Source organism: Branchiostoma lanceolatum, chromosome 10 (assembly GCF_035083965.1).
Source record: "Branchiostoma lanceolatum isolate klBraLanc5 chromosome 10, klBraLanc5.hap2, whole genome shotgun sequence".
Classification (NCBI taxonomy): domain Eukaryota; kingdom Metazoa; phylum Chordata; class Leptocardii; order Amphioxiformes; family Branchiostomatidae; genus Branchiostoma; species Branchiostoma lanceolatum.
The window spans coordinates 2,850,017-2,864,266 of record NC_089731.1 but is presented as its reverse complement, the minus strand read 5'-3'; the positions used below and the strand labels follow the sequence as shown (position 1 = coordinate 2,864,266).

The 14,250-nt window shown below is 44.3% G+C and overlaps 1 protein-coding gene across 1 annotated transcript in view; it reads left to right on the top strand.

The window, feature by feature from the left end:
• Window positions 1–4,434, top strand: part of LOC136443841 (protein turtle homolog B-like) — a 37,121-nt gene extending 32,687 nt beyond the window's left edge. Inside the window, exons 6-8 of the mRNA XM_066441209.1 lie at window positions 548–616; window positions 2,579–2,761; window positions 3,589–4,434. Coding sequence (XP_066297306.1) covers window positions 548–616; window positions 2,579–2,761; window positions 3,589–3,665 — 329 coding nt within the window. The 3' untranslated portion in view covers window positions 3,666–4,434. The remainder of the gene's footprint in view (window positions 1–547; window positions 617–2,578; window positions 2,762–3,588) is intronic.
• Window positions 4,435–14,250: the final 9,816 nt, after the last annotated feature.

The window sequence follows — 14,250 nt, the reverse complement described above, 5'->3', positions numbered from 1 at the left end:
TAGCTAACAGTGCCGGACTTCTCCGTCTGAAAACACCAGTCTTCCACCTTAACATTCGGCACTGTGACCGCGGGCTTGATATTTCGCCTCTACATGCATGCAAGACCAGGCCAGCGATAAGCTTAAGTCCTCCGAGGATTCGCTGGTGCTACACTCAAGTTGGTGGCAGATTATTCTGACAGTGCCCCAGAGAAAAAAAAGCAGAAACGCAAAAACCTTAACGCAAGGGAACACGACACAAGAACCGGAACTCGAGCAGCGAATGAATAACGCATACTTTGACATAACACCATAAAGTCTCCTCATGCACAAGAATCTGTGTCAACCAGACACCTGATAAGCCGTTAAAACACAAATTTGCATTATCTTAAATCTACGTTCAGAAGAACATACAAACCTCTGTAACACTGATGGAATCTCCTGTCACAAAGCCTTAGGGTCATCTCCTGTGCCATAAATCACGAGTCTCATTCTCCTGTGTCGTAAATCACGATGCGTCGTAATTCATGAAGTGTCGTAAATCATGACTTCTTGTTCTTCCCTCCAGGCAAACCTTCAAATAAGGCGCCAAACTACGGAGGAATCAACACCATCAGGAAGTCCATAGGCAGAAAAGGTGACTCTTCTTGTAAAGTCCATTTTTCACAAAGTGCTTTGTCATCTTCGTGTAAAGTGTTTTGAGGGCTCGATATGATGTTACTGTTACGAACAATCTGCAAGAAACATTACATGCAACTTGGAAAAAGTAAATGCCCTACTACAATGCAAGCTTAGTAGGCTTGTAATTGGCTAGATGATGAATCATCTCTACCTACCTAGACCTCATAGTGTCACAAGTGCCTGGAGTGTTTTACTTGCAAAATTACAAGTTGTGTCTATTTCTTTACTTACCATCGAATTTTTTTTCTTCTGCGAACTGCAAATTTCAAGCCCTGGAAGTAGCTCATTAGTAACCCACCAAGGCAGTCACCTCCGTACCATGACTTCACTTTAACTTCTAGAGTTCAGCAGTCAGTTAGCATAGCTTCATTTCCCTTAAGCTGCATCATTCTTCTTTGTCTGAGAAAGACATCAAAACCTGAGCCAGAGCTTAAAAGGTACTCAAGCCGGCGACGACACCATACATCTGAAGATAAGGCTGTAGTTGGCTTTAAAAACAACTCAGTCAAATGGTCGAGAAGGGCTTATGGCTGACGAAAGACAAAGACTTAATCTACTTACGGTAGATTTCATGGTCTTTACACTGTCTTAGCTTCCTTCCAGTCTTTACCATTTGAGATTATATAGTAGAAGGGATGATATCCGGAACTGGACAAAGATGTCCATGGTAGAATACATGTAGGATAGGCCAGGGATAGGAAGGCATGGGGGAGGCTGATTCTTGATGCAACCACAGTTGCCGACTCTCAGACATTATATTTATCTATTTATAATTCTTAAGAGTGGTCCCGGTACAGGTATATTGTAGACGTGCGCTTTCTATCCTGACAGAAAATGTTCGATCCCGCTATAAACTTTGGTGTGTTGAGACATTCCCTATGGCAGCACATGCTATTTTCGTGCTTTCTCAACTATCTTGGACTCCATCTTTCGTTTTATGGTCGTGTTTGTGTTCTTGGGTTGTCCGTATATGGGAGAATGACTGATCTGATGACTCTCCAGCTGTGCTCTGATAAGGTCCTGCAGTTGATGCTATTGCCTTGCCAGAAGGCAGCAACGGTCCATTCCCATACCAGATACGACTTCATAGTCGCTGCCACAGACTGTGTGCTTGCTATGAATGGAAACACAGCACTAACTACCAGCTCTTTTATTGTTCTCCAGTTGAAGATACTAGATACAGCCATGCCATAATGCATCAACGGTCCATTCCCATACCAGATTGGACATCATAGTCCCTGCCAGAGGCTGTTTGCTATGAATGGAAACATAGTGCTAACTACCAACTTGTATAGTTCCCCAGTCGAAGGTTCTAGATACAGCCTTTCCAGAATGCATCAACGATCCGTTCCCATACCAGATACAACCTAACAGCCGCTGCCACAGACCATTTGCTTGCGATGAATGGAAACACAGTACTAACTACCATCTCTTATACAGCTCTCCAGTTACCAGATACAGCCTCACATCCGTTGTCCAAAACTACTAATATAGTCTCCCAGCCATAGATTCAAACACAGTACTAACTACCAGTTCTTATATTTCTCCAGTTCAACCGATAATAAGTTGTTATCTGCGGTCATTGAACACATTTCGAACATGGTTATAAAATTTGAAAGGGGTTCTTAAGTTAAAGTTCGTGCTTAAAATGCCATGTTTGCACCCATTTTTGCCTGATAAAGTCATTTTTGGACATCTATGAGACAGAAAGACCAAGGCTTAGCGACTTATGCACTGACATAACAGCCTGCTGGATTTTAGGTTATTCCAAGCTCTACTTGTGGAAATATTCATTTTTGTAAAAGGAGTAAGAAACTGAGCAAATCAGTGTTGTCCTTCCGTGGAGGTAAACATGAGTATCAGTTCTCATAGCTCTCCAATTAAATATGTTAATAATTTGTTATGTCGTTATGAACAGAAAGGCGCTATGCCCGTGTCGTGTACTCGTACCGACCACGTGAGGAGAACGAGCTACGGCTGGAGGTGGATGACGTCATCGAGGTTCTGGAGGGGGAAGATGGCGGCTGGTGCTTGGGTTACCTGCGGGGCAGGATAGGGCTCTTCCCCTCCAACTACGTCAGGTTCATCTCCTCCAGCGAAGGTCATTCTACTTCTTATACGTAATATGATATCGGCAATTTGTCGTATTTGCGTGAAATCCCGTCTGTGTCGGTAAAGACTAACGTCAGAACGAACACTAAGGATATTGGTTTTATTTATTTATTTGTTTATTAAAACTTCGTTACAGAAGTAACAGGACAGGGGTAAACAGAACAAATAAGTTCTTTCACTAGACCCCTGTCCGATATAAAAACATGGTGAATGTATACGAGAGAAACAAATAATAATTACACAAGGATAAACGACAGAAAAAGTGACCACTATTGAATGAATACATGGTAAAAAAACAGAGAATAAAGTCGAATAGTGGCATAAATAGAAATAAAGATAACACAAATAATACAGATGATATATAAATGATAATAATTACTAAGTTAGGGTCTAGGAACAGGGTCTAGGAACATGTAGCATGACTCACCACTTGTCGAACACTTGACTTAAAGGAACGGGTAAAAAGAAAGACAGTCTTTTTTTCACTCCCGACCCATTTCGTGAGTAACGTGTTACGCTAGGGTCACATTTTCCAATCCGGGGCCAGGCCGGGCAGTCCTTGGGAACGAAAAGTATGATATAAAAGACAACAAAAACACAAAACGCTCCAAAAATTATTCAAGAGCATAGCTTGTGCAAATGTATTGACATACACTTTGATTTTTCGTTTCCGCAAACAGCCCGGCCGGGCCCCGGTTGGAAATTGTGACCCTAGCATGAGCTGGTTGATGTTACTGCTACATCCCCGACCTTTCAGCGGAAAGGGTGTCCTGGGAGATTCTAACTTTTTGTTTTGTTTTTTCCCTCCATGTTCAGTGCTCGCACTTAAAGCTGTCGGTGTTCACCAGACGATAGAGGTGCGAGATTCAACGCCGTCCAATGGGAGCATTTAGCTTCCCTTACGTCATTTTCTGACTCAGCGCCGTCCAATGGGAGCATTAGGATCCCTTACGTCATTCCCTGACTCAGCGCCGTCCAATGGGAGCATTAGGATCCCTTTCGTCATTCCCTGACTCAGCGCCGTCCAATGGGAGCACCTGAGCTTTACTTACGTCATTGACTTACGTCTTATGACTCTGATCATCCATTGAAATAACTAACATTAACATCCTCATATGGTGCCAAACGACGCCTGATTGTGCTCTCGCGAGAGCAGATTCAAAATGGCCGCGGTGTTTGGAAAGGGGTCTATTGTGGGTCAAAGGAAGATCTACGCAAATCTGCCCACTGAAGACGAAAGTGAAGGCAAAGAAGGCGCTTAACGCTTCACTGGTTTGTACCACCATCGGCACTTTACACCTGCCATTATCGGAGTCATCCTGGGACCGAGAGGAGACTGTCTGACGCCAACACGTTCCCGGGACACTCTAGCGGGAGCAGCAGCCTTTTTGCTTCAATTAAAATGTCTTTCAATTTCCCAATTTTACGCTTTTAGACCCCCAGGCAGATCTCATGGTCTTGTTACCCGTCACGGTATTTGACAATAAAAGCTCTGTTGCCAATCTTGTTTCCGTTCAGAATTCAGACGACACACTTATAATCATATGGTCTGTATGTTTGAAGTATCTCCATAGTACCATGTAGGTTTGTAAATAAATATGAGGCTGGAGTCATGTTAAGTGGCAGATCAACTGTAAATCAATAAAGAAACGGATAAACTGGTGTCTGTTTTATTAGCATGAAAGTTCATCTGTGTTGGTGAATGACATTATGAAAATCTTCAATTTTACACAAGCAACACTGCAATAATTGGGACTTACCAGTCGAAAGTCTGTGTGAGTCCCAATTATTTCAGAAATGGTTATGTAAATCTTAGCCTTTGCATAGTGTCTGTTTGCTTTCGGTGTAAGGCTACGACAATTTACTATCTAAGATTAGAATAACTACCATGAGCAATACTGTAGACCTGATGTTTTCAGAGGGGAGATTGAAAGAGAGTTGACAAGAAAATAGTGGACTTTCGTTTTTGGCAAGCATGCTGGCACATTCGTCGTAGGTCGTCGAGCTATTATCCAAGCAGGCTGTGACAAAACCAACTATCGGCAAGGATCTAAGACATCCTTTAAAAGCTGAATACTGTACGACATAACCCCTGAAACCTTCGTCAGCGAAGCGAAGCCTAGCCAAGATACTGTGCGACATAGCACGGTTATCCCAACAATGCCCTCAGTTGGCAATTGTACGACGTGTGACAGGGCCCTAGGTATGAATTTTCTTCTAACAATTGAGTGTGTAAGAAACAGCCAATCAATTCGTCGTGGCAATGTGTGTAATGAGAGGAAAACGATGTGCAAATGTAGCAATGCTGAAGTCAGCCTGCCTTCCGCGCTTGCTACACCGATATATTCCCAGCTAATACCCACCATTAGTCTTTGTTACCAGCGCGGCGATAGGTTATACCTATTAATCACATCTTTCAGTTGTTTTCACGGTTGTCTGTTCTTCTTGTTTAAGTCCGCGGTGATATATGTATCTCCTTGTGTTGGCTAATGCGTATCTTTCACGATCCCACGTTCATAACGTACTCTAGCAGCCAAACGGGAAATCATAAAAAGGTGGCTGATTAGAGCGATCCTATTGTTCCGCCCTATGGTTGATTTTTAGATGCAAGCCTCCGAAAGTGAAAAGTCATGGTCATTGTACTGCTCTCTAAATCTCCTATCTCACTGGACCCGCGATGTGTTTGCGACCTCGCTGCGTCCGAACGATTTGACAGCGCGTTAAAACGAATCTTTTTACGTTTTATGTGTTTTGCTGTCTTTTTAGTAATACTTGTACGTTTTGCATGATAGCCCATTATAAATTCAAGGGTAACACAGAGCCAACGTGTCGGGGGTCCAGTGAGATAGGAGATTTAGAGAGCAGTACAATGACTATGACTTTTCATTTTCGGAGGCTTGTTATGTTATCTAAAATGAACCATAGGGCGTAACAATAGGATCGCTCTAATCAGCTACCTTTTTATGATTTCCCGTTCGGCTGGTGGAGTACGCTATGAACGTGGGATCGTGAAAGATACGCATTACCCAACACAAGGAGATACATACATCACATCTGTCAAACTATTTTCTGGATATTTCTAAATGTCGTTCTATGCTGAATTGTATTTTCTATGCGCAATAAGATGTTCTATATTCTCCCTAGATTGACTGACATTATGGTTCCACCCACTTCAGTCAAAACGACGAAATGCGAAACACAAACGCCAAAAGGGCTACAATTTCACCGTCTTAAATCCACTCTTATTGGGTCGAACTGCCGATTCTGACTGGAAGATTGGTTCGTGAGGCCCCCGTTCCACTAGACTGCGATTGCGCCTCGACCTCGCTGTGAGCTAGAAAAGTTGGTTTTATGTACCCTTGACTTCATCATTGGAATTCATGCAAAATGTAAAAGTATGACTGAAAAAATAACAAAAGTATGACTGAAAAGATAACAAAACACACAAAGCGGACAAATAGTTGTTTTTTTATCTGTCAAATTAGTGGAATGGGAATGTAAATGAATTACCTGCCTCCGATGCTAGATGGGGCTACATCACACAGAAAAAGTACTGCAAGGACTGCAGGCGCTCTTCTGAATCCAGTCTCCAGCTTGTTATGATTATTTTACTCCTATGTTACTGCTTTGACCTCTGACCCTCTCAACATCATTTGTTTGCTTTTGTTTGATGATTTCAGTGCTATTGTTTGTTATATTGAGTTTGTTCTGTACTATTCCTATGTTTAATTATCATTTTATGATGTTTATTTATTATCTGTATGTAAGGGCTCCCTTGGAAATCAGCTGCTGAGTCAGCTGAAGGGACTACCCTAAAGATGAATAAATAAATAAAAAGATATAAGCAACGTCGAATTTTATAACCGTAGTTGAATTCTGCACTGAATCGACGACAACTATATGTTACCATTGATAGTTCAGAAAAAAATATACGTACATTAACTTTTGTAGAACTCCCTAGCACTGACGGGGTCTCTGAGGTTCCTCATTTATCAATTCTATAGGACATAAAGAATTCAAGAAATGACGGTGTGGTGACCGACCTTATATCAACGACATCACACGTCTTAAGACTCACAGAGGGCTATCGCAAGGAACGTTGAATCGATGATTGTTAGATGATAAAAAGGAGGAACAGTTGAGTACAATGTCAGCATTGGAATTAGAAACGGTCTCCCTTTGATGAACGTTTAGCCGCCACACATTGCAGACAAACGAACGTCCCCCTTCCAGGGTAGGAATTTACTACGTGACTCGCACATGAAGCTACGCTATGAACGACACGCTCCACCTCGCATATCGGGGACGTCATAAAACCCATAACTTGTGACATATCGGGACTATTCAGCGACAGTAAGTCACAAGGCGAGCCACGAATGCAGCATGAGACCTTGAAGCCGTGCCGGGTGCGTTTTGATCAGCACGTGTGACCCTCAGGTCGCGCGATCCATCCGAGATCAATGATTTACCATGATCCGGACTCCAGGGAGATCACACGTAATTTGTACCAGTCGTACCTAATAAAGAACTACAGATCCACCGACGTATCAACGCGTGGCATCGATCTCGGCAGGGTCCGTTTTCCCCGGGAGGATAAAGTACCAGTCAGCAGTACGCGTGCCTGGTTAACTAGAAAATGCACTCCGCTCACCTTCGTTTCGCTATGACTGCAAAAAACTGTGGGCGTTAGCGCACACACATAGCAGGCATCAGGTTATCCTACGTCTCACTCTCACAGTGTATCAATCTGAGGTAGGCCGGAGAGAAAGAAAGTGGGCGAAAGGGTACACATTTAACAGTCATCAACAAGTGTGCCGACCACTTGCTCTCGCGATATATCAAATATAGATTTATGTAGTAGTATAGAGTATGTATGTAGTTATGCGAGTTATAGGGTTATATGATGATATATATGATATGAGTTATAGAATATATGTTTGATAATATATAGAGTTATAAATATCGAGTTATATAGATTTATATAGAGTTATAAATAGATACAGAGGTCAATTGGGAAAAGAGTGGATTGTCATTGGACCATCCGACAGGTTCTCTGCAGGTTTGTTGAGACTTATCTGCAACAGGCTCCCCTGAACGACCATATTCCCAGCATTATCTGGTAATTCAAAAGATTTCTTACTATCTCATCCTAAGACCGACTGAAGCCTGCCATAACATTCCTAAAGGTCACGGCAATCGCTGAAGGTCACTATCATGAATCAAGCTCAAAGTAATGGTTCCTTTTGTGTCGTCTTCACAAGTACCTACATTCCCTCCCCTCCGTCCGAACTTCACTTAAGTATAAAACATCTACTAACAAAATTCCACCAGGGTACATTATTCCGCCACGCTGAAAATATACGTCCGACCAGATCTCCAACCCAAAGTTCCCCTAGTATAATGCACTTTTGTATATCTTAACTGTGCATACCTGGTAAGTGCTATATTAGGGATCCCTCAAACCCAATGTTTTCAAAGTGACAGATTTATGTAACCCGGCGGATTATGTTGATGGAGGTTGCCTTTAATTATTCTTCCATTTCCCGTGCAGGGTTAGCAGTAGTGTAACGTTCCATGTAAATTTATTCACAATCGAACCTTCCCAAGGTCCGGACTTGTGGCTCAGGTGGGGCTATTGGCTCTGCAGGTTTAAATCTTCCGCAGCTTTCTGCAACATTTCGATTTTCCGCATCCCTGGTGGAAAACTGTTGTAGAAATGGCGAGCCATTCGTACCCTAAGCACGACCTCCTCCCTTTCTCTTCTTTGTTACTGACAATAGTCTCAGCCGGGTCTCTAATATCCGGGTCTGTACTGGCCGAGTCTTTCTTTTACTGGCCGGGTCTGTACTGGCCGAGTTTGTACTGGCCGGTTCTCTACTGACCTGGTCTCTACTAGCCGGGTCTCTACCAGCCGGGTCTGCACTGGCTTGGTCTCTGCTGGCTAGGTCTGTACTGGCTAGGTCTGTACTGGCCGGGTCTGCACTGGCCGGGTCTGCACTGACCCGGTCTGCACTGGCCGGGTCTGCACTGGCCGGGTCTGCACTGGCCGGGTCTGCACTGGCCGGGTCTGCACTGGCCGGGTCTGCACTGACCCGGTCTGCACTGGCCGGGTCTGCACTGGCCGGGTCTGCACTGGCCGGGTCTGCACTGGCCGGGTCTGCACTGGCCGGGTCTGCACTGACCCGGTCTGCACTGGTCGGGTCTGCACTGGCCGGGTCTGCACTGGCCGGGTCTGCACTGGCCGGGTCTGCACTGGCCGGGTCTGCACTGGCCGGGTCTGTACTGGCCGGGTCTGTACTGGCCGGGTCTGTACTGGCCGGGTCTGTACTGGCCGGGTATCTACTGGCCGGGTCTGTACCGGCCGGGTCTGTACTGGCCGGGTCTGTACTGGCCGGGTCTGTACTGGCCGGGTCTGTAATGTCTGGCCGGGTCTGTAATGTCTGGTCAGGTCTGTACTGGCTTGGTCTCTGCTGGCTGGGTGTACAGACCCGGCCAGACAGTACAGACCCGGCCAGTACTGTCTGGCCGGGTCTGTACAGGCAGGGTCTCTACTGGCCGGGTATGTACTGAAAAGATCTGTACTAGTATACTGGATATGTCTCTACTGGCCGGGTATCTACTGGCCGGGCCTCTCCTGACTAGGTCTCTACTGATCGGGTCTCTACGGAATAGATATCTACTATAGTATAATGGATAAGTCTACTGACCGGGTCTCTACTGGCCCGGGGTCTACTGACCGGGTCTCTACTGGCCTGGTTTTTACTTGCCAGATCTCAACTGGACTGACCGGGTCTCTACTGGCCTCAAGTTTTTTTTATTACCCGGGTCTCTACTGGCCTCAAGTTTTTTTTTTATTACCCGGGTCTCTACTGGCCTCAAGTTTTTTTTATTACCCGGGTCTCTACTGGCCTCAAGTTTTTTTTATTACCCGGGTCTCTACTGGCCTCAAGTTTTTTTTATTACCCGGGTCTCTACTGGCCTCAATTTTTTTATTACCCGGGTCTCAACTGGCCTGCTCTCTTTTAGCAGTTCGAATTCCTCTAGCTGCCAGGTCTCTACTGGCTGGACCTCAACTGGCCTGGGGTCTAATCGCTGACGTCATGACTGTAGGTGATGAAATACAGGTTCTTCTTTTAGTCCTCTCAGAGTTTAAAAGATCATCTCCCGTCTGTAAGAAAGTTATGAATTACTCCCTGTCTGAGCCCTTAGATAGCTGCTAGGTATGATAAAGTGGACTCCTTGAGAAGACAACATGAATGACCTTTGCAGTTTAACAACTCTCCTTTATCATCCGTGCTCTGGTGCTTGACAGGCGAACCTTACTGTGTACTGAACTAGAAGATGTTGTCCTTTCCATGTTTATAACTCAAATAAGCAGCTGTTTATGCAGTCGTGGAAGGTCGGGGCTTTCATATCATGTTTCGGATGATAGGAGACAAAACGAACGATAGCTGACACAACCAGAATATACCAATAGCAGAGAGTAAAGTATGTTCATGTCTGTGAATGCACAAGATTGGCAGCAAACGATAACGTAATGTGAACATTTCTTATTCTGTATTTTTACTTTCATATTCTTCCATTACCTCCATGACATTGAATGACGTCTGGCTGAACTCTTAGCCTTTTCCACAATGGATAAATAGTCTGCTCCAACTTTGTTATTTCCTATGCATAGAAACGCATCCTGGGTTCGGCTGACCTGTTTTAAAACTGCTAAGTCTGCCAATAAGTCTATTTGACGATAATGTCCTTCAAAGAGCATTATCTAAAGCCAGGAACGCCTCCCGATGCTTTTAGAAGCCCCTGCCGACAATTTGCCTCTAAGTGTCGACGTAAAATTACAAAAGAGCAGCGGCTCCAATAGCCCTCCGAGGGCGGCATCTTTCTCTTCATCTGGTAAAACTCATTACAGTGCCTGGCAGTTTATAGAAAACCACGGAAGTGAAGTTAGAACTCCCGACAATGAGCCGCGCGACATGAAACGGTCAGATTTGATTAGGAGAAAGAACTTTCCGATGGGAAACTCTAACAGTGCAGGTTAGGAAGCAAACTGATTTGTTGAGTTGAGAACTGAGTTTTGTTGAGAAACGCAGTGTTGTCACAATTGTTACAACCTCGGCCAAATTGATTTGGGAGGTATGGGACCAACATAACAAGGATGGAGCAGCAATGTGGCCACAGATGGAGAAGAAACGTCACAGGTTTGTATTGACGTATCCAGGGTTGCAACTCAAACGGTATCTTTTGATTCTATTAGATTTGTTTTAATCTTGTATAAGAAAGTAAGTTGCAGGACGAGCTTATTAAAACCTGTAGACAGAGCTGTAAATCGACGGGAATGTTGCCTGCCTTGCCGTTAAGGCTGATCTGCAGGAGGGCTGAGATTTATGTCTCGTGAAATCACAACTAAAAGGGTTCCTATCATTTTGGCAAGCTGTGTGAAATGGAACCTGTCATATAGAGAACGTGTTGTTCACGGAGATCACGAATATCAACTTACTTTCCACACGATGAACTAAATTTACTAAGTGTATAAAGCGCACTTTTGGGTCCAATTTGCCTGTGTCTCTACGGGCCATTTACCCACGGCCATGTTTTCTTGCGACCCCCTGTCAAAAATTGTGCACTACCAGGAACAGTGATATTTCATCATCAAACTTGTCCACCGCAGATAGCGGGTAGAGCGAGTACCTGCCAGCTTTATATCAGAGCACGTAACGGTTCAACTCCTCCTGAAGTCTATGTGAGCAATTCTGGATTACATTTTACATATTTCAAAAGCAAATGAGACACGCAGCTCGATCTTTTAAGCCGCGTGAATGCTGACTATAGTGAAATGTGAGGTAGCGAACGTCTCGTTAGAATACGCAGAGCGAATGTTGAGTTTTACGTAACGTAAACGACGTTCCCCTCGCGCTAGTTAAGACTCTACTAGACTAACTACCCTGGCTGTGAAGAGAATATTTGCCAGGGAAGTTTGGCCACCATCTGGTTTCTTTATGTGGCCGGTGCAGTTAGGAAATACGACTTCCCACGGACTGACTTCTGGCCAATTATTACTTTTGCCAAGAAGGTTATGTTTTCGGTAGCGTTTGTGTGTATGTATGTATGTGTGTGTGCGTGTGTGTGTGTGTGTGTGTGTGTGTGTGTGTGTATGTGTGTGTGTGTGTGAATGTCTGTCTGTCTGTGTCTCTGTGTGTGTATTAGCAGCATAACTCCAGAAGGATGGATTGTATTCATATTTGGTATGTGGGTAGGTCTTGATGAGACCTCCAGATGATTAGATTTTAGGACCCCTAGTTAACCCTATGTTTGCTAAATTCTACTCTCCGTACACCCTTAGAAAAGTCTTTTGGAGGCTAGTGCTATTGAAACTCAGCATATCTATATAAGTTATTTCCTATATCAAACCACAGTCGTGTGTATTAGCATCTTCCGAAGTGGTTAGATTACTTCCTGGAAATGCCGTGAGGCAAGGCATGTGGGCGTTTAGTTGATTGAACGAGGAATTAGAAGGACTTTTACGTCCTTAATGATCCGTAATGTTTGTGTTCTGCAAATATAGCAGCTTTAGACTGAACAGTTATTTCTTTGTCTTGATCATTAGCGCTAGGAATGTTGACCATATATGGCTACAGGAAGCAGTTCTGAAGCCAATGATGTCATGATACTGCAATCTAGCAACCTCTTGTGTCCATTCCCGTACAGTACGCTCTGTGTAACAGCGTCTTTAGATCCCCCATTTGATTCTTTTGCTTCTCTGATGACAATCTCCTCGTTCAACACATTTTCTGCGGTAATTTTCCGCCACAAAATGGTCATAATAGACCTCGGAAAGAGTTCTACAGAAGTACTGTTTCCCGAAACAACCTGTAATCTTCCGGGAAGGCTGTAATCTTCCAGGAAATCATCTCCGGTTGATTGATGAGGTTCCTAACTTAGTTGGAGGAACTCCATTCCGCGCTGACTCATGCTTGTTAAAGATCAGCTCGGCTCTTCCTGTATTATCGCAGATTGGGGAGGCTTTCCGCGAGATGCAGTTAGATCCGTGTTGATATGACGGGAGCTCTGCCCCTTTCACCGGCAGCTGACCTGGGGTGGCTGCGATGGGAAAACGATTCTAATAGCCGTTCAATATGCAGCGAGAGTAGCCTTTGATAAGGGCGTTAGTGTCGGGAATTAACGATGAGAATTGCTTGGCATTTACGTCCCTCCGCTGCTAAGTAATGGAGCATTGCTGCACTTGTTGCGGCGGAGGAAGGGGGGGGGGGACTGTTGTTTGATTGTAGACGTCCCTCTGGGGCCTTTTAGGAAGCTGAAGAGTCTGAATGATCCGCCACGAAAATTCTTCCTGGGGAGAGGCAAGTTCTCGAACACTGAAAATTTGTCTCGCCTTTTAAGCCGTGGAATTCTTAACGTCGTATCTTAATTGGTACATGGTCAGCCTGTATAATAGCCCTACGAGGCGTAACACAACAGTGTCGCAGGTATGCGGCTGGCGGCTGGCTATGTGACTACGAAAGAGCTGCAAGAGCTAAACCATCCATATCCAACTCTCGCTGCTGTTTTAAACTTATTATTGAAGAGGTGCTCACGGTATTTGATGGCAATAGAGAAAAAAAACATTGCACAGGAAATACGTCAAGCTCACAGCTGGTGAGACTTGAGGGCCCTAACATTTTACAGTCATGTGGAAACAATAAAACAAATCACACACCTTGTTAATGTTCTTAGGTACACAACCGAACAAACTTTATCTTCCGTCGTTTCGGGAATCTTCCGGCTATACATTCCGCACGGTTTAATGAAATCTTTACTACTCCTTATAGCAACACAGGGAACTCTACTGCTCCTCTGCTCATTCTTAAAGGCAGCTAAAATATTGCCGTAACGAAGGGAGATATATTCGGTTGTGCAACTAAGAACCCCGGTTAGTTCGTTTAAATGATAATGAGGATACAACTTCCCACTCTCAGTTAGAGCTTCAAGAACAATTAGCTTAATCACCATTCACTTCCTCACCTTGTATCACCTATCTCTTAGGCTTAAGTACATTAGTATTGCATTTTATGAGGAATCATTGTTTTGCAAAACACGTGTGAGGTTCTGGGTCGCATTTTAACAAGTTGGAATGTAAATTTTACAACATTTTTTCTTTGCAGATGCGTATTTCTATATTTCTTCGATACGTCTTGCCTACTCCACTTTTTCTTCACCTATACGGTGGTATGAAATAGTCGGGGAATGCATTAACATTTCACTGCAATAACAGCGTTCCAACCCACTCTGTACGCTATCTCAAAAAAGCCTCTCTGTGCCATTTTAAATGCGCAGAGATAAGAGCCGCCGTGGCCGGCAGGACAATGAACGTAATTGGATGGAAACAGGCAGTTTATAACCCGGCTAAACCCCGATTACGGAGGATGTGAGAGGAAGCTGCCGCGGCGGGTCGCGACCCGTGAGCGGCCGGGGAGG